General features: G+C 34.3%; 1 protein-coding gene across 1 annotated transcript in view; it reads left to right on the top strand.

Annotated features, from left to right (window-relative positions):
* LOC149087020 (ER degradation-enhancing alpha-mannosidase-like protein 3) overlaps positions 1 to 24,581 on the top strand; it is a 56,626-nt gene that overhangs the window by 13,894 nt on the left and 18,151 nt on the right. The window contains exons 2-12 of the mRNA XM_089231240.1: positions 8,534 to 8,579; positions 10,799 to 10,899; positions 13,151 to 13,190; positions 13,450 to 13,562; positions 14,469 to 14,622; positions 15,858 to 15,986; positions 16,104 to 16,209; positions 20,390 to 20,487; positions 21,565 to 21,690; positions 23,695 to 23,778; positions 24,494 to 24,577. Of these exons, the coding sequence (XP_089087366.1) occupies positions 8,534 to 8,579; positions 10,799 to 10,899; positions 13,151 to 13,190; positions 13,450 to 13,562; positions 14,469 to 14,622; positions 15,858 to 15,986; positions 16,104 to 16,209; positions 20,390 to 20,487; positions 21,565 to 21,690; positions 23,695 to 23,778; positions 24,494 to 24,577 (1,081 nt within the window). The remainder of the gene's footprint in view (positions 1 to 8,533; positions 8,580 to 10,798; positions 10,900 to 13,150; positions 13,191 to 13,449; positions 13,563 to 14,468; positions 14,623 to 15,857; positions 15,987 to 16,103; positions 16,210 to 20,389; positions 20,488 to 21,564; positions 21,691 to 23,694; positions 23,779 to 24,493; positions 24,578 to 24,581) is intronic.

Genomic DNA, 24,581 nt, shown 5'->3' on the forward strand with positions numbered 1-24,581 from the left:
CCACTATAGAAATTTTACGCCGAATAGAGGCGGCCACTGATGCATATTTGTGTTTGAGTACAGGTGATCATTTGTGGAGATTTTACTGTATTTAGGAAAATGTAATGGAACCCTTTGTCTCCCTATTTATCTTTTTCCTTTATCTCCCTATTACGTTTCTGACCTTACTTATTTGTACGAGGTTTTGCTTCAGTTGCTATACATTTCTATACATTATCCCTGTATACAGGGCCTAATTTCTTCATGGGCAAATGAAGCCTTTATAACTTTGACCCCCGAAATTCAAACAACATACATTCACTGACCAATTAACATCTTTGACTCTTGTCGCAAGAGCCTCCTAATTCCTGCTTTACCCAGGGCCCTGCCTGTATACACTTCAATTAATCGACGTTTTCACATCGATTCGAACTCCCAAGTCTTTGGAAAACACCTTTTCTATCAATCGAATCACATAATTTTTCAATTGGTGAAAACGTGTCACTGAAATACAGTGTTTTACGGTTTTCAAAAACCCATCATGAAGAAACGTTGTAAGCGGAAAAACTAAGCGGGATCGACTGTAGTTTCTCATGCATATTTTTTACTGAAAAAGTAATAAAATTTAAGATGATTGACTGGTTCAATCAGGGCTGCAACTAGATGCTTGGTTACCCGGGGTAACCCCCCTTGTAATGTTGAAGGAGAGGTTTTAGAATGAAATTTACACCCCATCCGGTCTAGCGCCCGGGGCACGAGACCCGCCTGCTCCTCCCTAGTTGTGGCCCTGTGTTCAATGGCTTTTGACATGTACTGAAATAATTATTGAACGGGCTACGGTATGCTGATAGCCAGGGCTGTAACTGGGATTTTTGTCGCCCCCACATTCGATAATTTTGTAACGGTGTTCTCTGTCAAGTAAAGGACGTTTTATATAACGTTTAAATAACACTTTTTTTTTCGGTTAAATCTTGAAATGAATACCGTAAAATTGCTTGAGACTTATTGAATTGAAGAATTGCTTGAGCAACAGTAATGTTATGATAGTATTATAAGTATATTTCTTCTCAAGCATAAGATTTTGAATCAAAACGACAGATTTTCACAAATTTTTTTTTCGGAAACGTCTGTAAAAAAAAGGTGGGGGGGGGGGGGTAATTTTCGGAAAAAGTTCGTTTTGCAGTACTGCTTTCGCATTTATACGACGCGTCGTATAAACGAGGTTCCATTAGAGCCTGAGCCCCCCCAACATTTTCAATAAGTTTACGCCTATGGTTCGATACCCTCTGAATTCTTGTCATGATCTTTCCTGGGACAGAGATACAATGGAAGTGGCGCTTAGACGACCTCTCAGCACATTGCTGCCGCAGGAAATTCCCACACCACGTGGTTAGCACACTAACTTCTCTGCGAGAGAGAAAAAAAAAAAAAATTGTAAGACGTTGTTGCCTTTCTGAAATGGCGTCCCGGTCTAGTTTGCCCCCTCGTGTGCAGTAAATGACCGTGGTGCGACAAAAATGGTCATCCTTTCAAACGGAGAAGATGGCTTCTGTCTTATCTTTTGCCTCAGAAAAGATCAGATAATGTTTAAATGAGTTATATACGAAATTTTAATCCAGTCGACAAAATATTGATCTTATGAAAACAAATCTTAGTCAAACAATGTCTGACGAAAGATTTTCAGATTTATCAGTTTGAAATTGACGTGCTCCAGAATTTTTGTAACTACACATTTGGTTATGATGTCACATGCTGAAATTTTCGTTCGAGAATTTCTTATGTGATACGCTTTATTACGAAGAAGAGTCATTAAGTAAGTCACAAAAGGTAATTTAAAAATAACACAGTGATAATCACTTCGAAACTATTTTTATTTCTCAATATAATCTCCACCAATATTTATACACTTATTCCATCGTTTTATCAGTGCATCAATACCAGCTCCATAAAATTCTTTGGGTTGCTGTCTCAGCCACATAAGGATCTCATCTTGAACCTCTTTATCATCTGCAAAGCGTTTTCCTCCAAGATAGTTTTTAGTGGACTAAACAGATGAAAATCGCTTGGTGCTAAGTCGGTGAATGCTGAAGAAGTTTCCAACCAAATTTTTTAATTGTTTCCCGTGTTCGGCGAGCTGTGTGTCGATCAGCCCGAATCAATTTCTCCTCCCGTTACACTGTTGATTCTGTCTCAATCAAAATGGGACACCCGCTTCTATCATTGTCACGAATTTTTGAGCGGTCTTGAGAAAATTTCTCGACCCAGTTTTACGCGGTAAACACTTCTCGCCATAAACAGGAAACATTTCTTTGTGAATATTTCTTTGCATCTAGTCCTTTTGCCCACATAAATCGGACAGCAGCACGCTGCTCCTCTATCGTAAAACTTGGTGGACTCGGTGAGCTTGTCCCATGGCCAGTGGGTATTTTTTGCCTTATTCATTTTTCACACAATTGAAACAACCGTCAAATTTACATAATTTCTGGCTCCGTCTCTATTGACTGCGATCCATAAATGCTTGATGGGATATTCAAGTTATTTTTCTGACTTTTTCACCACCAATAAAACTGATTTTGCTGCCTTTCAGGTAATGTGTAATAACTTTTAAGCTATGTTTACGGTCATTATCATGCTGGAATATCGATAATAGCGGCATGTGTCACGTCGTAAAGGACGACATGTGGTTATGAAATAACATTTTTTCAATGTCAACGAAACCTGTTCCTTGTGTTTTTTTAGAAATTAGTATAATCCTAGATGCATTCCCACATTCGTCTTCGTATTTAACAATAAAAACATATACCTTAATAATTTTTTTATAATTTACCTTATAACTACCTATTAGAACCTGTATTGCCTCATACGTTTATTACATACAGTTGTATTACCTATTTTTATACCTTGGATTGTTCCTTTTTTTAATAGGAAAAGATTGACATAATTCTTTCTCTCCTGTAATTAAGTAATAACGGGGTTTTTTTTCGCGTGGAAGACAACCAAACAAGCTCATGATTTTCAGCCGACGTTTTACATGTGGTATGCTCGCATTCAGTTCGTGTTTTGAATCAAATTTTGAGGTTCTCTCATTGTTTGCATTTTGACTGTTCTATTCATCCGGGCTGTTATCATCTTTGATCGTATTGAAAGAAAATGATTGTTTACAGGTTCCCGGGATTATTTAACGTGGTTCTCAAAAATTAATGAACTGTCTTGAAATACCAAAATTACTTGTCACTTGAGCTTGACTTCACCCCTTACTTAAAGCCTTAATTACGCTTTCCCGAAAAAAAACCCACCGATTTTTTTTTTTGTGTTCTGCATAATCCTACTATAAATTTATATTAAATAAGGATTACTTCTATATTTGATTAAACTATATTTGTCAAAACACTTTCGACCCGCCCAAAAACAAAAATTCGACTATGAAAGCTCACAAACGCCAAACAAACAAATTTCAGCTACAGGTGTCGATAAATCTTCAATATCTTCCCTCCTAATAATCTTAACACTTAAATGACCTCATTATTTCCCGTAGGCTTACTCTAAGACCGGCGATTTTCTCGTTTGGAAGTGAAAAACAAATACGTATACGTAGAATTAAAAATCGAGAAATCTCGTTGCCGGTCTTTTACGTCTCAGCATTGAAACACGAGAAATCTCGTGAGCGGCCGTTTAAGTGTTAAAACACTTTCCTTCGGTTTTACGTAAGCCTAAGTCCGGGCAGTGCGTGCAAATGAGTTGGCTCTACAAACATGGCATTTGTCAAAAGGCTTTTGAGTGCTACTGTATATACCAATGATAGCTAACCGTTTTTTTTAACCCAGCAACATCAAAGCCAAATATTTGACCCGGAATTTTTTTTGAATGATGAATTTTTTCATCATTGCTTTGACAAAAGTCGCTCATGTTATACGACGTTAACTGGAGAAAAAAAAAGGTGGATATGGGATGCCGTCTCCTTGTGGAAAAATGCGACCATGGGTAAGATGCTTGAAGAAAAAAAACTCGCATAGAACTATGAAATATTGGATTTTGATTGTTTTCTAGATGTAAAAAAAACCCAGAAAATTTACATCTGAAGGGGGGAAAAAATTCTGGTATGAAAAAAACAGTTCGTCGAACCGGCCGCGCAAGTTTTTTTTGACGTAATAACTCGTTAATGATGGAACTAGAGCTACTGGAAATCCTTTACAGACGCCATCGGTAGAGCTTCTAGAAATGTTACCCTTCTTTATATAATTACGGACTTTTAATGGGAAAGAAGAAAAAATGTATGAATGTGATTTTTCAACATGTATACGCTACGATCAATGTAATTATGAGTAAAGTCGTGTTGAGTTCGAAACACGCCCGTGTTTCGAATGTCACATTTTATGCAAATACTTTTGCCGAGTTCTAATTTCATAACGAGATTCGTAAATACCCAAAATACACGGTGAATTGGTGACTGGAATTTTTGTATTTTTTTTTGGATGCGATATTTTTTATGCTTTTCGCTTCGAAACTTGGTTTAAACTGGCTCTCCTTGAAAAGGATTGTTTTGTTTTGTAATAAAGCTTCAAGGAAGTTTAGGAAACTGTTTTTCCAACTTGTATATATAACGGATGCTGATTATTTCGAGAATCTTCCCCGCTTCTCCAAGTTGATTCCTCTCTCTTCGAGTCAGATACCTTGAATTTGGAACCATGCTCTGAGGTTGAAAGACTAATGATTGTTGTACTTTCAGATGATCGTATGACCTCTCTTGGGGGGGGGGGGGGGACTACGCATAGAAGCCACCGCGAATCAATCAAACGCTAATTGCCTTCAAATAGGGTTAGTAGTATTTAGTGAATTTCGCTCGCAATCGTCAATTCTCGCTTAGAAAGGGCTTGCAGGTTTTGTTGGAATTCCTTGTAAGGTTTGCTTTGGCGTGTTTTTGAGGAAGGCATTCGAAATAGGGATTGGGGGGGGGGGAAGGGGGTTGAATATTCGGTTGTGTTCGGTATCAATAGGGAGGAGGTAGACATCCCCCACCCTCCGTTCGAGGAGCCTGTCCCATAGGCGGAGATAGACTTGGAAGTCTGGGGGGGGGGCACGATGATGATGTCAATTCATATATACATTAGATCAGCCGACTGGAGGTATCCGTATCTCCGCCCATGCCTGTACCCACTTATGCTTTCAATTGGTGTAAGGTTCACGTAGATCCGAGCTTTAACTTCCGATTTCCTCAACATTTTAGCTAAATGGACTGGCTCAAGAAGGAGCGGTCTGATTCGGAAGCTGCTTCCTTCTTGACAGGTAGCACATACAGCCCTGCCAGGGAGCCCCACATCGAGCGTACCAACCTCTCGGTGAGCACAGGCGCCAAAACCTAGGGGGCTGAGGCCCTTTTGGCCCCCTCCCAATAATTTCTGAAAAAACAATGCAATGCACCTTCTCTCTCCTGCGTACGTGCTTGAGTCCCGCATATACGGGACGACCTGCAACTTTCAGCCGCCGCTCCCCCCCCCCCGAAATTTGCTTCTGTCGGCGAGTACAAAAGAAGGCAAAATGTAGAATTCTGCCGTTCGGAATCGGCAATAAATTGCAGGTACCGTTCTATAATTAGCCCTCGTGTGCAGAAAATTACATGTGCGACAAAAATTATCAAAATATTGTCTCCGTAACTCACAGCAGATACTTTTGTCATGCTGTTTTTGATGTGAAGAACGATAAACAATTGATAGGATAAAAAAATTGTTTCGTAATGGGAAAATTTAAAATGTTTATTTTCGATTTACTACAAATGGGTAGAAGTAGAGCTATATCTCTTTTTTGCAGCAAACCCTTAGATTTTTTTAATTGCATTGTCAAAACTCAATCAGTTAATTTCTTTTAATATTTTTTACATACTTGTTTGTAAATAATTCGTAATTATAAACAAAAATTAATTGTTTAGAATGCTTTTTAAAAAATACGCAAAGGCACATTCACGTTTCATTAAGGAACGCACATGCACTTGATTCCAGCAATATATAAATGTTCCTTCCGATATACTTCACTTTCACTGTATACAATCCTCGCTTTTTTTTTTTTTTTTGGTGATTGAGAAATTTTTTCATTAAGCTTTTATCGGTTTTTCATTCTACGGATAAAAAATATCGGCGTTTTCATACTCTTCCCTGTCAACTTCCGCTGTTTTCACTTTCTCCTGGTTTTTTTTCCCCCACGGATAAACTCTTTACGGTGTCCGGCCAACGCTCAAGAATCCGAAATTCCTCCGGCATTTCATCCGGAATTCGATTCTTCATTTAATGTACGTGAGCCTAAATACGAGAGAGAGAGAGTCGGAGGTAAACCCCAGATTAATCGCCGTAGTGTGTCAGTAACAGACGTTCTCCCGGACATTTCGCTTTTGTCTCCTAAAATCGAATCGAGCAACAAATCTCTCGTACTCTCCGAACGAGCATTAAGTTTATTTAAATATTAATCGCGGTTGCGAATGGATGGCGAAATAGTCCCTATTTTTGAAAGCCATTTGCCGTAATGGTTTTGCCGCGATCGATTGCTTGCTTCTATATCTTCTCATTTTCTCCCGTTACGCTCATTTCAAGTCTTAATGCCATTGAGGATATAGTATTGTTTGCAGTCACGTGGATCGGGTTTGGCGTCACGCTTGTTATCGGTAATTGTAGAAGGAATTTAAAACACGGAAAGTATCTCTGCAGCTGCCTCAAGATGTCTTATCGAATAAAGGAATGATGTTGGTTCACATTCATTATCGAAAGTTCTTGGCCATGAAACAAAATTTTCACGTACGGGTATTTTGATGAGAAGAATAAATGATGCAGTTCATACACTGAACAATGGAGATGTGTATCGTTCTTAAACTAATCCCTTTTTCTAGGACAGACATCAGGGCTTGACAAATCCCGGGTGCCAGGTTGCCATGGCGAATAGAAAATCTGTATTGGTGCCTAAAATTTTCTTTATATGATTGCTAAATTAGCATCTAAGGATGACACAAAATTTTCTGATTTCATTACAGTATGTCTCTTAACATGATGAAGCGATCAAGTCCCGGAGAAGTCTGAAAAACTATTTTCACAGAATTATTTTTTTTGAACAAAAACCATGCTTGGCTGCCAACAAATTTGTCTGTCGTCTTGATACGTGTTTGATTTGTCATGCCCTGTTAGTCATTTAGCCAGCTTCAAATCATGACATTGTGCTGAAAATACATTTATCTCAATTTTCAGTTTTATTGCTAGTAATAATTTAGAGATGGGTTTTGTTTGTTGAGCTTTATCAGGGCCACAACTAAAAACAGATATGTACTCCAGTTGTCCGGGGCAAAGGTCCATTTGGTGCTCCCTCCTCAGTCCTAGGAGACCCATACCTTCTTACCCAGACATTGAAAAATTAAAAAACATTTTAGGAAAAAATTAAAATACTGAAAGAAAATTCTCCCCCTTTTTTATATGTAAAATTGTTTTTTTTTCAACACAAAATTTCTTTGACAGAAATCCCTTGTGCCTTCCAAATTTGATGTGCCCCCTCCAAAAGTTGATCATGCTTACATCCCCTAATAAAAAAAGGTTGTCTTGCTCAACCTTCCATATGGGGTCAGAATTCCTTGAATTAATTTATTGTTTGGTGAAGTGGCTAACTCTTGGAATTTTTACTAAATACTGGAATTACTTTTAATTATTACCAAACGTTGTCAAATCTATAAAGAAAGATACAAAATGAAGTAATGAAAGCAATTCATATTTTTTTTTATTAAAAAATAAATAAAATTATAGTCTAGTTTTTCTTAGTAACCCAATGCAATTAGTTTACATATATACTTTATATGTATATGCAAGCTAATTGCATTGGGTGTTACTATGAAAAACTAGGCTATAATTTTATTATATATATATATATTATACAAATATATATATGTATATACATATATATTCTGAAAAATAATTTAAAAAGGGGAAAATATCTTTAGAATGCCAAAAAAAAGTCCTAAAACTTGGGAAAATGCCTTCAAAGGGAAAGGGCTGGGGAAAATGCCTTTAATGTAATGAATTCATGCCGCCTGGCGGTCGAGTGGTTAGGGAGCTAGCCTCACCCTGTGCAGGTCTGGGTTCGAATCCCAGTTCAGGCATATATGTCTACTAACAATAGCAAATTCCCTGGACAGATCATGCTGATCCCTTGGGAATACGTGAGGATCAGGCTATTAAAAAAAAAGTGTAAAAGTGCAGAAATATGCAAACAAATTCAAATGCATGTCCATTTGGGGGAAGGGTGCTGCACCCCCCACCTTAAAAAATACAATAGAAATGGATAAACAAGGTGAAATATACATTAAGTATGTGTTCTTTGCCTCCCCCGGGAAAACAAAAATGGCGGACTGTTCAAATGTCATCAATATCCGGGCCCTGCTTATGATGATGATGATGATGATGATCTGTTGATCTATTAAGTAACAGTTCTTTTCATTCATGATTTTTGTAATTTAGGATCCAAAGAATATTTTTTTGGATGATTAAAGAATCATTTCATTGATTTTTTTTTTTCTCTTTCTTCCGATCAGGGATGAAGCAAGGGAAATGTTCTACCATGCCTATCATGCTTATATGGTGAGTTCATGAATTTTCTATCAAAATGTTATGTGCCTTTCTGTGTAAGTGATTTGTTGATACACAACGCTTATCAACCTAGTACATGCATTATAAAATATTTGTGTTGAGCATCTGTGCAGTACCATATAATCAAAGTAAAGAAGATTCTGTTGTATCAATGATGTTGCGGTAGGCCAGCTCAAATTTAGGAATCTCCCACTTCACTTGAACTCTGAACATATTCATTTCTGTCCAGTTGGCTGCTCTTCCAGACCTTTCTCTATGTAAGAGATCCATGGGGGTTGGAGCATGATGTCATTCATGCTTTGCTAGTTGTGCAATGAGTGGTTGTACTTGTTCGTCATGGGTTATGCACTAGTGATTATTCTATGATCAGTGTTTATTTTTAAAAAGATTGGAAATAGCCATTTATTTCATAGTATGACCTAATTATTTATTCAAATTTTGCCAATTTATCAGGATTTTTTAATTATAAAATTTGGTGTAGTGGAATTGTTGAAACAAATATAGGCTTAACCCAGGGTTTGATAAATGAAAAAAATATTTAGGTGCAGGCCAAATTTCTTAGGAGCCAACCATGGTTTTTTGTACAAGGAAAATGGTCCTAAATGATGTTTTTCTACTTTTCCGGGACTTGATCACACCTATCAACATGAGAAGGAGTTATGTAACGAATTCAGAAAATTATGTGCCATCCTTGGACAGAAATTAGGTGCCAATACTGATTTTCCAGTTGCCGCGGCAACCTGGTGTCTGTGATTTTTCAAGCCCTAGCTTAAGCAGTGTTGGTAAAGTTTTTGCCCTTTCATAAAATTCCTCTATGCACGAGAATTTAATAATGGGAAATTCACCAGTCCATTGCAACTTCTAAAAGTTTCTGATAGCTGTAAGCCTAGGTTGACAAGACATTTGCCTACTATATTAAAAAGCTGTTCAGAGGTGTTGAAAGTTCAGTATCCAAGTGATCCTTGTTAGAATTTTTCTTTGGCACAAATAGCGAATACAGGATACAGGCAGGGCTGTTTTTGGGCATTTTTCAAATGTAAGTGAATAATATTTTGGTGATAAAAAATCGCCTCCCTTTCAGTTAACACCCCCTAAAAAATCGACTCTTTTTGTTGCTGATTTGGCTGTGTAGTTCACAAAATTCAAGGACTGGCCTTTAGGCATTTAAAGGTAATGGCTTATATTGAGAGAACTATGCACACTTAGTTATGACAGTGCTGCACCGTTGTTAGGGAATTGCTCCAAGTTTTCTACCAAGGTTGCTGTCAAAAGCTGCTTTCTGTAATTTTTTTGTAGCAGTTGGGCTAACCAGGGCCACAACTAGGGGGAGCAGGCGGGGGTCTGGTGTCCTGCATGCCAGACCACAAGGAATGCAAATTTCACCCTTTAATTACCCCTCATTCAACATTATTGGGGGGGGGGGCTACAAAATGTGCTTACTCGCACTGACCAAGTCAGTGATGCATGTTAAACACTCGTACGTACTGAGAAATGTGAAGCCTCTCACATGATTTGAAAAAGTATCTGCAGCAGTTGATTTAATAATGCCTTAAATGTTACTAAACACTTTAAAACAGATTGAATGCAGTTTGAAAATCTTTGAAGATGACCACAAACGTGCTGACATTGAACTTTATTAACTGATAAATATATATATATAAACTTGAAGAGTTTGCATGCGTCAGTGCAACTCAAATTTATAAGTAATCATGCGGGTATTTTCTCATTATAAGCTGTTGCTTTTTGATATCTATAGCCGTGACACCCTGTATTATAAATACATTGACAAAATGACTGCTTTGCACATTGCTACTGCAAGAAATCCAATCCACTTAGGAATTGTTGTACCAACCTCTTGACAAGTAACATGACAGAAATAAAACATTGCCATTCAAATTGACTATAGGACTGTATGTCCCCCCCCCCCCCCCCCAAGTCTAATTAGTCTTTTTGTAACAGAAGATAGCTAAAATGCAATAAAAATGATCAAAATGATTTTGAAAAATTCTATGCTATGAATGGGAAATAAATTATTAAAAGAATAGTTTGTGTCTCTAAAGTCTGCTAGAATACTGGATCTGGTAATTATTATTATTCTATTGGAAAAAAATTAAAATATTTATATGCTTCATTTTTTTAAAGGTGCTGTTCAAAAACTGAATTTATTTCATAGAGATTTTATACATTATAATTCATTATTTTCTTCTTAGGACCATGCTTACCCTGCTGATGAGCTTATGCCTTTAAGTTGTAAAGGCAGATACCGAGACATTGAGCCAAATCGAGGTGATGTTGATGATGCACTTGGAAAGTAAGTATCCATGTTTAGACATTTTTTCTCTTTCGCTTCTATTAGAAAAAGTAAAAAAACTGTTCTTAACCTTTTGCTTCCAATCACTTTTAACTCGTTTAATGTTTCAACATGATATTACGGAAGTTGTATAGAATAAATACAAAATACCATGTCTTCACTGCTATTTTTATGCCGCATGTGTGTGCAGATTTGAGAAGAAAAAAGTAACTCTTGAACATTTTGTCAGTGAATATAAACATGTTTTTCCCCTCGAAATCTCTTCTCTTCTGCTGAAGTTTGTCTGAGGGGGATGCATATCAGAATAATTTCCTCGATAGAAAATTTAAAGTAGATGCGTAATAAAATTAAAACTAATATCAATGATAAGTGCAACATGCAAAGGCAAAGTTATTGAAAATATTGGTAGGAGACTCGAAAATATTGGGTTATTATCAAAATGGTGGCAAACATTTAGTGGATTCATGCTCATGGACTGGATACACGTATGATAATTCTTCAATATATTGTTTGTTAGCTAATTATTTGGTATTATATGGTTATTTGTTCATTATATTATACCCAGTAATTCTTTTCGACAAGATATTACACTTGAGAATTTCTCATTTCATATTTTTTATTTGATATACATTTCATTCCAAGCTTCTGATTTATGTGTAGTGTTAGAATCTAAATGCTCAGTTTAAATGGAGGGAATTAAATTCAGGGGCGTGAAAGTGTTTGTCTCATGGGCACTGATGCTCTCTCGGCATTAGCTTTGTGTAAAAGTTCCAGAGATTTGAATAAAATAATTCTGGTGATCTCAGATTCATACCACAAAATACTGAGGTTGCTCGAGTACACATGCCTCTGACACAACATTTGTACTTACAAAGTTATATAAATATTCTGTGATGTAGAAGTTTTAAAATCTCTTTTAAAAAAATGTTGAGACTCGTTTTAAAATAAGAAACAAATGATAACAAATAATTGTTTCTTAGCACAATTTTGCGACCTACACTAATGATTATTTACTCATAGATGTCCCCCAATCCTTATTTACCGCATCATCTATTGTTATGGATTGCTGAAAAACCAGTTTGTGCAAGTAATCTTGTACATGCAAATGTTTTAAAAAAATAATCTGACTAGAATAATCTCTTTCATCAGAAAAGAAATCAGACCATCATATTTTCAGTTCGTTTCACAAGCAACCTTTGTTTAAAAAGTCTCTAACTAATGCCAACTTGAAAGTATACATTACTTGATATTAGGCTAGTTTAACTGAATCTCTGTGTGTTAAACATTCATTTAGTCTTATTGGTTAAAATATTATTTTAAGACCTTAGTGTTTTTGTGCATTTTATTTGAGTGAAGTAGCTCATTTTCTGTGTGCGTCTATGATAATATGCTAGAATTAAATACATCAATATAAATACTGTTAAGGAAGATATGAGTGATATCTATTGTTCGATAAGACATCCTCCTGCTGCATCAAAGGGCGTTCAGATGTTTCGCAAGTTTGAAATACATTCTATCTTTGGCTGCCATAAAAAAGTCCCAAGCTGAGTGGTTAGCTCAGTAACTTCTATACGCATGCTATGCATTGTCTATATGCATGCTATGCATTGCCCTTGAGTGGTTTGTTGCGGTTTCCCATCCATGTGTACAACTGTCACAAAATATTTCATTGCGAACCAAGCAATATCCACTAGATGAACATCTAACTTTGTACAACCTGCTGTGTTGTGTCTCTTGGAATTTTTCGAGTGCCGCTGTACTTAGAACTGGGTTGTGGATGGACAGGAAAAGAAGCGAGAAAAAAGAAGGAAATCAAATGCACAGGGGAACAAAAGTCAAAGAGTAAGCATATACAGACGCAGCTTGAGACATGAAAAGGAAGCCATGTATAATCAGCTGTAAAACTAGCTTATAGTCTAATTGGCTCTTATATGCATAAAGTGATGGAGGTACAACCAACATGATCAGACAGACTGATTTTGAAATGGATCCCATTCACCCGCATGTTGAAAACAATATATTGTAAATTAAGTGTATATTTCTTAAAATGTTAGTTTAAAGGTCGAATGTATTGGTGTAGAGAAAAATCTTAGCATCTCAATACATGTTTTTTACCTCAAAAATAAAACCTGTAATTTTAATAATCTGTACTTTAGTGTTCATGAGTATGTGATGAGGGTAACCAATGAGAAGTGTTAAAATTTTTTTTTTTCTTTCATTGCATACATTTTTTTATTTCAATTTATTCTAGCTTTTCCTTGACATTGATTGATACCTTGGATACATTAGTGGTGAGCATTCTCTTTCCATGTTAAATAAATCATATAGTATGTTGTTCAATATCACTCCTCCTCTCCAATATTTCTGTACTTAATATTATTTCAGCCATTCTTTTTTTATGTTTACCTATTGAGTCATTCAATTTCGAGCAACGTATGAGCAGAAAAAGCAGTCTAGCGGTTGATTTTGAAATAACTATTTGTATCTTGCATTGTCGTTAAGATAAATTTTTGTCAATTTTGATATATAGTTTTATTTTATACACGTTAGGTGCTTGGCGACTATGATGAGTTTGAGCGTGCTGTTAAAAAAGTAATAAGAGATGTTTCATTTGACAATGATGTAGTAGTGTCAGTATTTGAAACAAACATAAGGGTGCTGGGGTAAGTAGTAACACACAATGTATATTTTCCTCCTATTTATACAGTTAAACCTCGATTATCCTACACTCATTTTATTTGGAACTCTCTGTTAACCAATGTTGGTTTTATTAGGTATGCTTTTTTTTTCTTAGTGACAAGGAAATTATCACCGGATGTTTGAAATTCTCTTACTGGTTAAAATAAAGATCTTAATGATGAAGGAAGGGGGGAGAAACTCTGCTATTGGTGTAAATATGCAACAGTGATTTGAATGATTTTCCTATAGGCTATGCTGTTTGGAGCAGCAGCTACATCACGACTGATTAGAAATAACATCCCTAAAAGTTTAATGTTACAGCTACTACTATTTAACCATACATATACCTTGTATACATTCCTCTACTGAATTTCTAACGCATTGGTACATGCTGAACTGTGTGTGTAGGGCCCTGACATATTTATGTTGTCAGAATTGAGCTTTCATGATAACAGCTGTAGAGCAAAGGATGACCATATTGTCTATATCCCTGTTAAATGTATTTTTCGATTATAATCAATATACATGATACTGGTCCTTTAGATCAGGGGCGTAGCCAGAAATTTCGTTCGGGGGGGGGGGGACCACTTTCATTTCGGGGGGGGGGGGCCCAAAGTGACAGAACAATGGATTTGGCCATCTTTTTCCTTTTTTTCGGTCATTTTCTCACATTTCGGGGGGGGGGGGACCAGACCCCCAAGTCCCCCCCCCTCGCTACGCCCTTGCTTTAGATTGATGCATATTCTATTATCCAAAAATATTGATTTACTGATATAGGTTTGTCTCAGTTGCATTGGATAATCAAGTTTTACTGTGTGTATATGTCTGACTCTGATTGCAGTTATATTGCTTTCTTTCAATTGATGAATGATGTATGTGTGTTATTTCAGAGGGTTGCTAAGTGCTCATATACTTGGATCATACCTTCAAGAACGTCTTCATCGTATGACCTGGTATAGAGGAGAGCTTCTTGAAATGGCTAGAGATCTCGGATTCAGACTTCTTCCTGCTTTTAACACAACTACTGGAGTGCCTCACCCTAGGGTAATCAAATCGATTAAATAAAAATCTTGTGTTCGATGTTAGGGATGAGACAAATAGGGATTTTGCCAAATAGCTGAATACCGAATATTTGGGTAATGTTTTGGCTGAATATCAGTTTTCTTAAAATTCATCACAATTACAAATAAAATTTTATTTTCAATTTTGATATTGCCAAATTGCAATATCAAAATTTGTTTTAATTTTAATTATGTAATTTATTAGTTAAATAAGTGTTTAAAAAAACTGAAGATTGAAAGATTTTTATTGCCATGATACCGACCACCAAATTCAACGATGATATATTGTATTTTAGTATTACTTGCAGAATCAGTTTTTTTTTCAACACTTGTTACAATTTTATGTCTAACCAACTAGCAATACATTATAAAATGTACGACTCATTTTCTTGTTTTTCTTCTTTAGATGTTCTTTGCCCCTTTCAGTAGCTCAATGCATATCTTGACTAGGTATATCCTTCAGTTAGTGAACTTGTTTGATTCAGGCTCACTTTCACGTTATTGCAGTGGGATTCTATTTTCAGATTCATGTTTTACTTATCCTAGAAATTCACCTTGACAAACTTTTTCACAGAAAAAGATATACACCATGATTATAATCAGTAAATATTTCATTTATTCGAGGAATTTCAATAAATTTAATTTTTAAAATTAGTTTTTGCTGTGGTTAGATTTACACAGATATTTGGCCGAATACCTTAGCATTATTTGGCTGAACATAGCGTATTCGACAAAAGTGCCAAACTTTGAATAGCAGCCAAATATTCGCCCCATCTCTGTTCAATGTGTTATTTAACTTTAGGGGTTGCTGGTCTGGTTCTAAAGGTCTGTAAGAAATTATTCCAGTTCCTTCTATTTCTCAGTTCAAAGTTGTGCATTTGTAATTTGGAAAACTTAACTCCTATGAGTTTACTTTTTATAAACATAAAAATAACTAGCTGTTTTCTATCAAATAACATTGAATATTTTCCGTGGATAAAATTGTGTAATTGAAAAAAATAAACTGCAGATTAACATAATGTGTTAATTATAAACTAAATGATTAGCGATTTACTTTCTCAAATAACATTGATTTGTATTTTTTCAAATTTTTCATTCCAAGTGCATCAAATACAAGTTAAATATCATGAAAATGATGCAATAATCATCATCGAAACTTATTGGATATTTATTTTTAAATATTCGTATAATTTGGTTTTTTTTCAACCTTTCTCATAGATAAATCTGTTATATGGAATGAAATCACCTAAATTAGGGATAGTAAGGGAAACCTGCACAGCCTGTGCTGGTACAATGATATTGGAGTTTGCAGCACTGAGTCGACTTACGGGGGAACCCATATTTGAAGTACTCGTTTCATTTTTAAATTATTGTTTATAACTTCATTTCAATTCTATTTATGTATAAATGCATGAACATGCACTTACACACACCATTAAATCTGAATTATTTACACGATTTTAGGATAAAGCCAGGGGAGCAATGGACTATCTCTGGAAGCAGAGGCATCGTACAAGTGATCTCATGGGAACAGTTCTCAATATTCATAATGGAGATTGGATAAGAAGAGGCAAGTAGTTTTCATAATTTTTGTACATTTAATTTCACTGGCACATTCATCAATATACATACAGTCGAATCCCGTTTTAAGGAATACCATTGTAGTGAAAATATCGTTTTAACGAACACTTTTCTAATCCCTCAGATAAGTTCACATAGGAACAATGCAAAAACCTGGAATTCCTTTATAACAAGATTTCGTTATAACGAAGTGATTTCTCTGGTCTTTTGGAGTTTGTTATAATGGGATTCGGCTGTATTTAAATACAGTCGAGCCCAGGTATAAAAAAGTCCTACAAGATTGTGAAAACTATTCAGAATATCTGATATTCGTTATTCTGATATTCGGAATTTACTCACCCAAAGGGTTTAGGCCAAACAATAATCTGCTAAAGGGTGAAACTTGATGTAAAAGAGGGGAGAAGGGAACTTTGTTTTTTTCTTTTTTGGAAGGTTGAGTTTGCCACAAACCTAAATTGAAGAAGTCTGTAAAAACCAGACAGCTCCATTTTTTTCTGATTTTCACTTATTGATAGAGAAAACAGTCCCTTTGTATAAGAACCATACGGCTCCAAACATGACTATAGAGATATACAGAAAAATTAGCTGTGTACGGGTATCTCATACAGTGCAAGTGTTTTTTGTCTGTCCGAAAAACTTATGAAGCTGTCTGGCTTTTACACCCAAGTCTTTAATTTTATTTTCTGACATCTTTAAATTCTCACGGCAGTCGATGATGTAAGTTAAAAAATAAAAACACTTGGAAGTAGGTTTTTGAGACTGTCTATGGCATATTCTATTGTTGCTAATTTTTATATTTTTTTCAATTTCAGTGTCCTTTCCATCCAAGTCAATAGATGCATTTTGTGATCTTATTAATGCAGTATAATTTCATCAGTCATTTGCTCAGCTTCAATTTCTGCATTAAAAGAGTCAGCTTTTAAATCACCAACAAAACTGAGATTAACTTCGAGATTAAAAAGAACTTGTCTGATGATTTTAGATCTATAATGTACTTTGACACGTTCTATTATCCCCATATCTAGTGGATAGTTTCAAAGTTACACTGCGTGAGAAGCAAAACACTTATGTTAATCTTTTCTATGTATGGTGCAGTTATCAATCAGCAGCAAAATTCACCTATCCTGTTTGAGCATTTTGTTGTAAAATTCTTTTAGCCAAACTTTGAAAATTTCTGATGTCATTCAAGCTTTTATATTTTCCCTGTACATCACGTGTTTTTTACAGTTCATGAAGCAATAAGGACTTTCGGATAAGCAAGAACTGTATTCAAGTGGTTGTGTAGAAAAATAAAAAATATATATATTGTCTCTTCCCCCCAATCTAAAATTAGGCCTTTTCACAGACCTTTCTAAAATAAACTTGCGGTGTAAAAAAACAAGTACAAAAAAATTGGATTCATTCCGGACCCCAGGGCTGGAGTTCTCTGAATTCTCTTCTCCCTATATGTGGGGTACGCTCATATCTTCTCTCACAATACTGCAGAACTTCACCATCAGAAGTGGTTTCTGAAAGATAACCTTAGTTTCTGATCTTATGTTACTTAATCCATCAAAAATCAAATTTTTATTTCACAGGATTAAGTAACATAAAAAATATTTTTCCAGATATTCATAAGTATGAAAATTTGTTAAAAGTGATATTTTTAACATTATTTTCGTATTCCAGTTTCACAGGGATGGAAAATTTTTTTTTTATTACTGGTACTTCATAATATCCGATTTCATTATAAGCAGGGTTGTAAAAAAACCCCATCCTGAGTGGGGTTTTTTTAATGCAAAATGGACAAGTTGCACAAGTTGAAAATATCTAACTTAAATATGTATGTACATCCTTCTTGTGTACAATTTTAATGTCTGTTTTATTATGTCTGAATATACAGTTTTGGTACTCTTAAATTATGTATTTACTTAATAAAAGTGACTTTTCTATTGTGTGAGTAATAATTGTTCACACACGCACACTTACTTCTGAGTAATAGCTGAATCCCTTGAGTCGTATGTGAAACTGTAGCAAGAAGATTATTTGTGGTAATATAAATTAATTTTGATAATGAAAATTCAATCACGAGTAGTTAAATTCAAAAGGAAAAAAAAAATTTACGTTTTTTTTTTTTGAAATGTTGCTACCCTGTGATAATGAAATTATAATTTTAATTCTACTTTAGGCATCTTATTGCTTACTTTTATAGTACAAATATGTACAATACAGTGATATAGTACTTATTGTAATATACAATATTCTGTTCAGGCAACGCTTGAAAATGTTAATTTTACCCTTGAACTCCTTCTAACATGATTAGATGATAAGCTTAGTAGGCTGCTGAGTCACTCATGATTAGCGATTTAGGGGGGAAATTTTTTTTTCTTGATCATACAAAAAGGTGCTGGCAGTTTGATAGGTAATGAGGAAAATATAGAGTATGATCTCTTGTAATCTTGAAAATATAGGTCCCAAATTATTTTCACTTTTTCAATTTAGAAAATAATGCAATATTTATTAATGGAAAGACAAGGCTTGGTAAATTCCATTGGCTGTCACAATGGCGACTGGACAATCAGCATTGGCACTTGAAATTTTCTATATGTAATAGGTAGGTTAGAGTCTAAGGATGCCACAAAATTTTCTGATTTCATGACAACGTGCCTTTCAATATGAAAAGGGGTCATGAAGTCTTGGAAAAGGCAAATAAACATTATTCAGGATTGTTCTTGAGGGGAAAAAAAACCCATGTGGACTTGGATCATAAGAAATCTGGCTGGTACCTAAATTCCTTTTTAAAATTTTTCAAGCCCTGTGGAAAGATGTATTCAAAAGTGTACTGATCCATCAAAAATAAAAGCTTCAGCTATATATAACTAGAACCATTGAGTTTTTTGTTTTTTTAATCTAACTCAAACTTTCAGGAGCCAAAGTGACTTTGCTTCTTTTTTTCTTAAATTCCGTACTTTAAATGTTTTGAAGAATATTCCTACTCAGAAAATCACCAACAAATAGGGGAATATAAAACTCTTAAATGCATTTCGACACGCTATGGGTGTCATCTTCAGAGGATAATAAATATGTCTCGCAGAGCAATATCTTGCAGTCTCACAGGGACTCTTCATAAATTTTTCAAGCTTATTTCCAATATCATTATAATCATTCTTTTCCATGCACAAATGGTCCTCAAATATTTTGTCAAGAGTGAAGATGGCAGTCATTCCTACAGATTCATTACTCTAGAGTTGACCTCTCATCCGAAGTGGCCATTTTTGGGAACTTAAACTTACTGAATAACTTGAATTACCATTAAGTGTACATGCCAATTATTATATATTAATACTACTTTATAATTTGATATAATCATCATGTATAGCAACAGATGTTCAAAATATGTTAGTCTGTCTGACAGTTTTAACTGAAGCTTACTTGGATAGGGCTTATATTATGAGAGTCCTGAAAAATCAAGTGTATCTTATTTTTGGGAAACACTACTTTTTCTTCCGTTTCACTTAATGATGAAATGTGTATTACTTTTAATGTTTAATTAGACTCCCACAAAGTTATTTTATTTTAATTACATTATAATTTTGTTTCTAATGTCCTTTCATATTTGAATTGACAAAAATCTAAATGTACCCACATGGAACTCACAAAATAATAATGCAAACATTTAAATATTTTTTGAATAAAAATTTAGTTCACATACATTGGTTTACTTCACTACATACAGAGGCTAACAAAGTAAGGTCCATAGTAATATTTTCTATTTGTAGTTTCTTGTAGTACATTTAAATTTTGTAAATCTTATATCTAAATTCTTGCATTACAAAAAAAAAGTAGATAAGCATTATAACTGTGTGTGTGCGTAACAAAAAATTTAAAGTATCACATTTTCCCTACCAAAAATGATTTAAATCACTTTAAAATATAAATTTTTAAAGCACTTTACTGTGCAGCAATTTTTGAAATGCATGAACTTTTTAAACTGAAATTTTAACCTGAAAGCATCCCATTTTTTGTGAAAAAATTTTTTTTTCCAAAACAAAAAAACCTGGAGGGAGATGTACCTGGGCAGCAAATCCAACAACCCTAATTATAAGCAGGCTTAACTACAGGTATACATACACACACACAAAATTCCTGAAGAATGGAACAAATGAATGGAAATGTATCAATATTTACAGATAGTGGAGTTGGTGCTGGCATCGATTCCTACTATGAATATTGTCTGAAGGCCTACATATTGCTCGGTGATGATGTTTACTTGGAACGCTTCAACAGGGTTAGTATTTGCCACTCGAACAACATAATTTATTTTATGTGCTTATTTGCATTTTTGTATGTTTCTTTTGATTATATTATTATACAGTCTAAATTCTTTGAGTGAATATGGTTTTTTAATTCTATCTAGATTTCCAATACAAAATCAGATAAGGAAATAATGTTTTTGTGGCTAAAATCACTTAACTAAAGGCTAGTTTTCAGTCAAAATCTTGAAAAAAAAAACACTCTCTAAGTGGGTACTAAACTTTTTATTGATTTTCCTGTCTACTTGTTAACACAAAAACTTGTAGGAAGTGTGTTTTGTTGTGTAAAAACCTATATTTAAATAATTTTGTGTAAAGTACTTTGTGATTCAAATTTAATGGTGCAATTGTTCACTGTATTTTGCAAGACAGTATAATGTAGGTGGATAGATTGCTTTAGTCGGGTTCTTGACCTATGAGCAAACCTGTCTTATGAGCATCATGGGCTTTGGGCAGAGTGATTTTTATGAGACCCTACATGGCGAATTCTAAAAAATTTCAACTGGTTCTGATATTTGTGGTTCTCCTGAGGCCCCAGACCACGCTCAACTGAACCCATGCATTAAGACGGCACTGCCTATTGTCATACAAATATATTCACATTCCTTTAATAAATATAGCACTTATTGTGCCAGTGGTTTCATTTTTGTATAACTAATAGATTCATGGGCAATGAATTAGATCATGTTATTGATTTTGGAGTCTGGCTAAAAAAATAAGAACCTATGGCTTAAGTAAATATTTTCTCCAGTGCTAATGGTATCCAAGTAGCGATTTTTGGCTATAATTCCTTCTGTGATTGACAATATGTTTTTTAAACTTCATTTCATTAACCCTTCTGCTGCGGGCTGTTTTTAAATTTTTTCTGTATAAAATCGCTGGGTATTTTTATCGGCTATGTATATAGAATGCACATTAATAGCAGACCCACCAAAATTTCATAGAATATGTTAAAACTTGCCTGCAGCTAGAGGGTTAATGTTTAACCATTTTTTGAAATACTTTTCTTTACGCGTTCTTATTAAAAATTATTTATATTTTTCTTTTTTCAGCATTATTCTGCAGTTATGAAATACATTAGTCAGGGTCCATTGTTGATAGATGTGCACATGCACAGACCTCATACAAATTCTCGTAATTTTATGGATGCTTTGCTTGCATTTTGGCCAGGTTTGCAGGTTAGTAATCTTTTAGTTGCTTTGTATTTTATAATTTATTCTTTAATTTAAGAAATGCAGTTTGGCCTATATCCATTTATGAAGTGCAATTAAGGTATGCATTTTTCATTTGACCTAGCTAACCATTTGCACTCTTAATGTTTTTTTAATAAGATTTTAAAACTAGCAACTCCAACACGCACACACAGAGAAATCTTGGGAGAAAAAGCAAAGGGTTTCTTTTTTGTGTAAAAGATCACTAATGCTTATAAGTTTATGTTTTTATTCCTTTTATTATTTTGATATTAATAAACTTTGAATGATAAATTTCTTTAATAATTTAAATTTTTTCTCATGGACCCAAAAAGTTCATGTCACACTTCTTTTTAATCTTTCGGAAGTTAATTTATACATTTTTAAGTTATACTTAATTAATAACACCAAGCGTTATTTCTTAAATCCAAAAGTAAGTACAACATTTCTCTCAGACTTGTATTTAGTAACAACTTGCAAAAAATGTTGTTATAATATGTTTTACTCGCACTGCTTTCCAAATCACCATGTTCACTAAATAGAAAATATTTATTTCAAACTGTTATTTGTAGACATGTTAGAGTATTTTTACATTTTGCATCCAGAGGTAATGGTCGGAATGAATGTACTGGAATTAGAATTTAGAATTAAAGAGGAATAAAAATGATTAGTTTTTTTTTTTTAAATTGATATTTTTATATTGGTTTTTTTGGAAACAGTGTTGCATTAAATATAACATAGAAACTTCTCAGGCCCTGATTTTAAGTTCACTTTGTAGAATATAATTTATGTATGGTTAACCCATTGTATGCCAAAACTCTATTATTTAGTTTAAAAAAAAAAGAAAAAGTAACATGAATAAAATATGAAAGAAAAAGTATTTGGGGGAAAAAGTTTTATTAAATTAAAATTATTAATTAATGAATCATTGTTTATTAAAAAAAATTTAAATTGTGTTTAACTTTTATAGCAGTCAGTTTAAAATTTAGGTGCAGCTATCAAAACTAAAATTTCCACTGCTTGATTAGAAATGAAAACAAGCGTCCCAAAAAAGACGAGAAATATTGGCCTATCATTATCTATCAAAGTGTGCATCACAGCTCCTAGGGGCAGCACCAACCTTTGTTAGGGGCATTGTGGCGGTCTGTAAATATTGCTTTGTGTGCCTATTTATGATTTGAAATGGTTCTTTTATAAGTGAAAACATCTACTAAACTATTCTGGGGAGCTGCAGAAGAATCATGAATAGGGCAAGTAAGTTGCGGGTGAAAAAAGTTCGAGAACCACTGGGTTAAACTATAAAAGCTATTTAAACTATCATAAAAAAAAGTTGAACTGATAGATACAAATACAACGCCACAACAGGCAAATTGCCCAACGAGGTGGCTGACTTAAGAACATCAGTGATCCCCAAGCCATTTTTTGGAGGCCCTACCTACTACTGCTACACCACACATGCACCCCGCCCACACCCCACACACCCCGCGGAACCCCCAACGAATCGTTATATGCGGGAATGTGCGTGTACGTGTAGTGAAACCTGACGTGAAGTTTTTTTGTTTCTCTGTAATGCTTGTTGTGTGTAGTGCTGCCATCTGCCACCAGTTTTTCTAACTATGAGTGAAGTGTTATGATTGAATGATTTATCGTTGTAGGACTGTTGCTCTCTGTGGCGAGACTTTTTAACGGGGAGATCGGCTCGCATTTGCACCTTGAAGTTGGGAACCACAGAAAACCAACTTCAGCCAGATATTGTAAACAATAATATGACTGTTGTCCGAAACATTTTTAGCTTACTTATTTTTCCCATAAATTATTGCTCTGAAACTGCTGTTAGTATTTGACAAAAAAATTCATGAAATAATTTGCTTATTCCAATTGAAATTTTTTTGGTTCTAATTTGACAAATCTTCTCAGCTTTTTGCATATAATGAAAAAAAAATGTTTGTTGAAACATAATATGATCAACATCTAAATTTATTTTTCTATCAGGTTCTAAAAGGAGATATAAAACCTGCCATTGAAACCCATGAAATGCTGTACCAAGTATTGCAAAGGCATAATTTCCTTCCCGAAGTAAGTCTTAATCCACTTACCGACTCAGATTTTATTGAAATGTCTTTTTTTCCTTATTTTTCACATAAACCATACTCATTCAATTAAAAACCATTATTTAAAAATATGTCCATATGTTTCCATAATTGAAAATATTATTTAGCGTGATCTATTGATTTTGGTTGTGATAATTCTTAGCATATTTTCTGCGGTTATCTGATTTTATATATTTCTATCATTTTGGTTTATGTTCTTTCATTATCATTGGTGAGTTGAGATTATTTAAACATTGTTTCACCTGCAGAGAGAGAACTTATTGGCATTTAGGTGAAAAGATATTTCTCATAAGTTGCAATTTTTTATGTTATATCTCATTCCTAAAATTTGATATTTTTTGCTTCAAAAAAGCACAATTCAGCATTTTAACAAGTTTTAGTAAGAAAATGTTATGCCTATATTTATTTTTATGTGAAAATAAAAGAAAAAAAAAAGCAAATGTGAACTCATTAATCTTGAAGAAAAAAAATTGCTGGTAGAAAAATAACTTTTTGCTCCATATTATCATTTTGCTCATTATAAAACTGAGAATGCAATGAGAAATATTGTATTTTGGTATTTTTAAGACACATATATTGGTGCCTTTTTCAACCATAAAATAATGAATTGCTGTATTATATCATGTTTTCTTAATAAAAAAAAAACAATTTAAACTAAAGGTTTTTATGTATTTTTATAGGCATTTACTATAGACTTTCAAGTGCACTGGGGACAACATCCATTACGACCAGAGTTTGTTGAGAGTACTTACTTCTTATATAAGGTGA

The sequence above is a fragment of the Pholcus phalangioides genome, unplaced genomic scaffold (assembly GCF_987345545.1).
Source record: "Pholcus phalangioides strain wild (caught in Gottingen) unplaced genomic scaffold, Ppha-v1.0 ptg000004l_1, whole genome shotgun sequence".
NCBI classification, from domain to species: Eukaryota; Metazoa; Arthropoda; class Arachnida; order Araneae; family Pholcidae; genus Pholcus; species Pholcus phalangioides.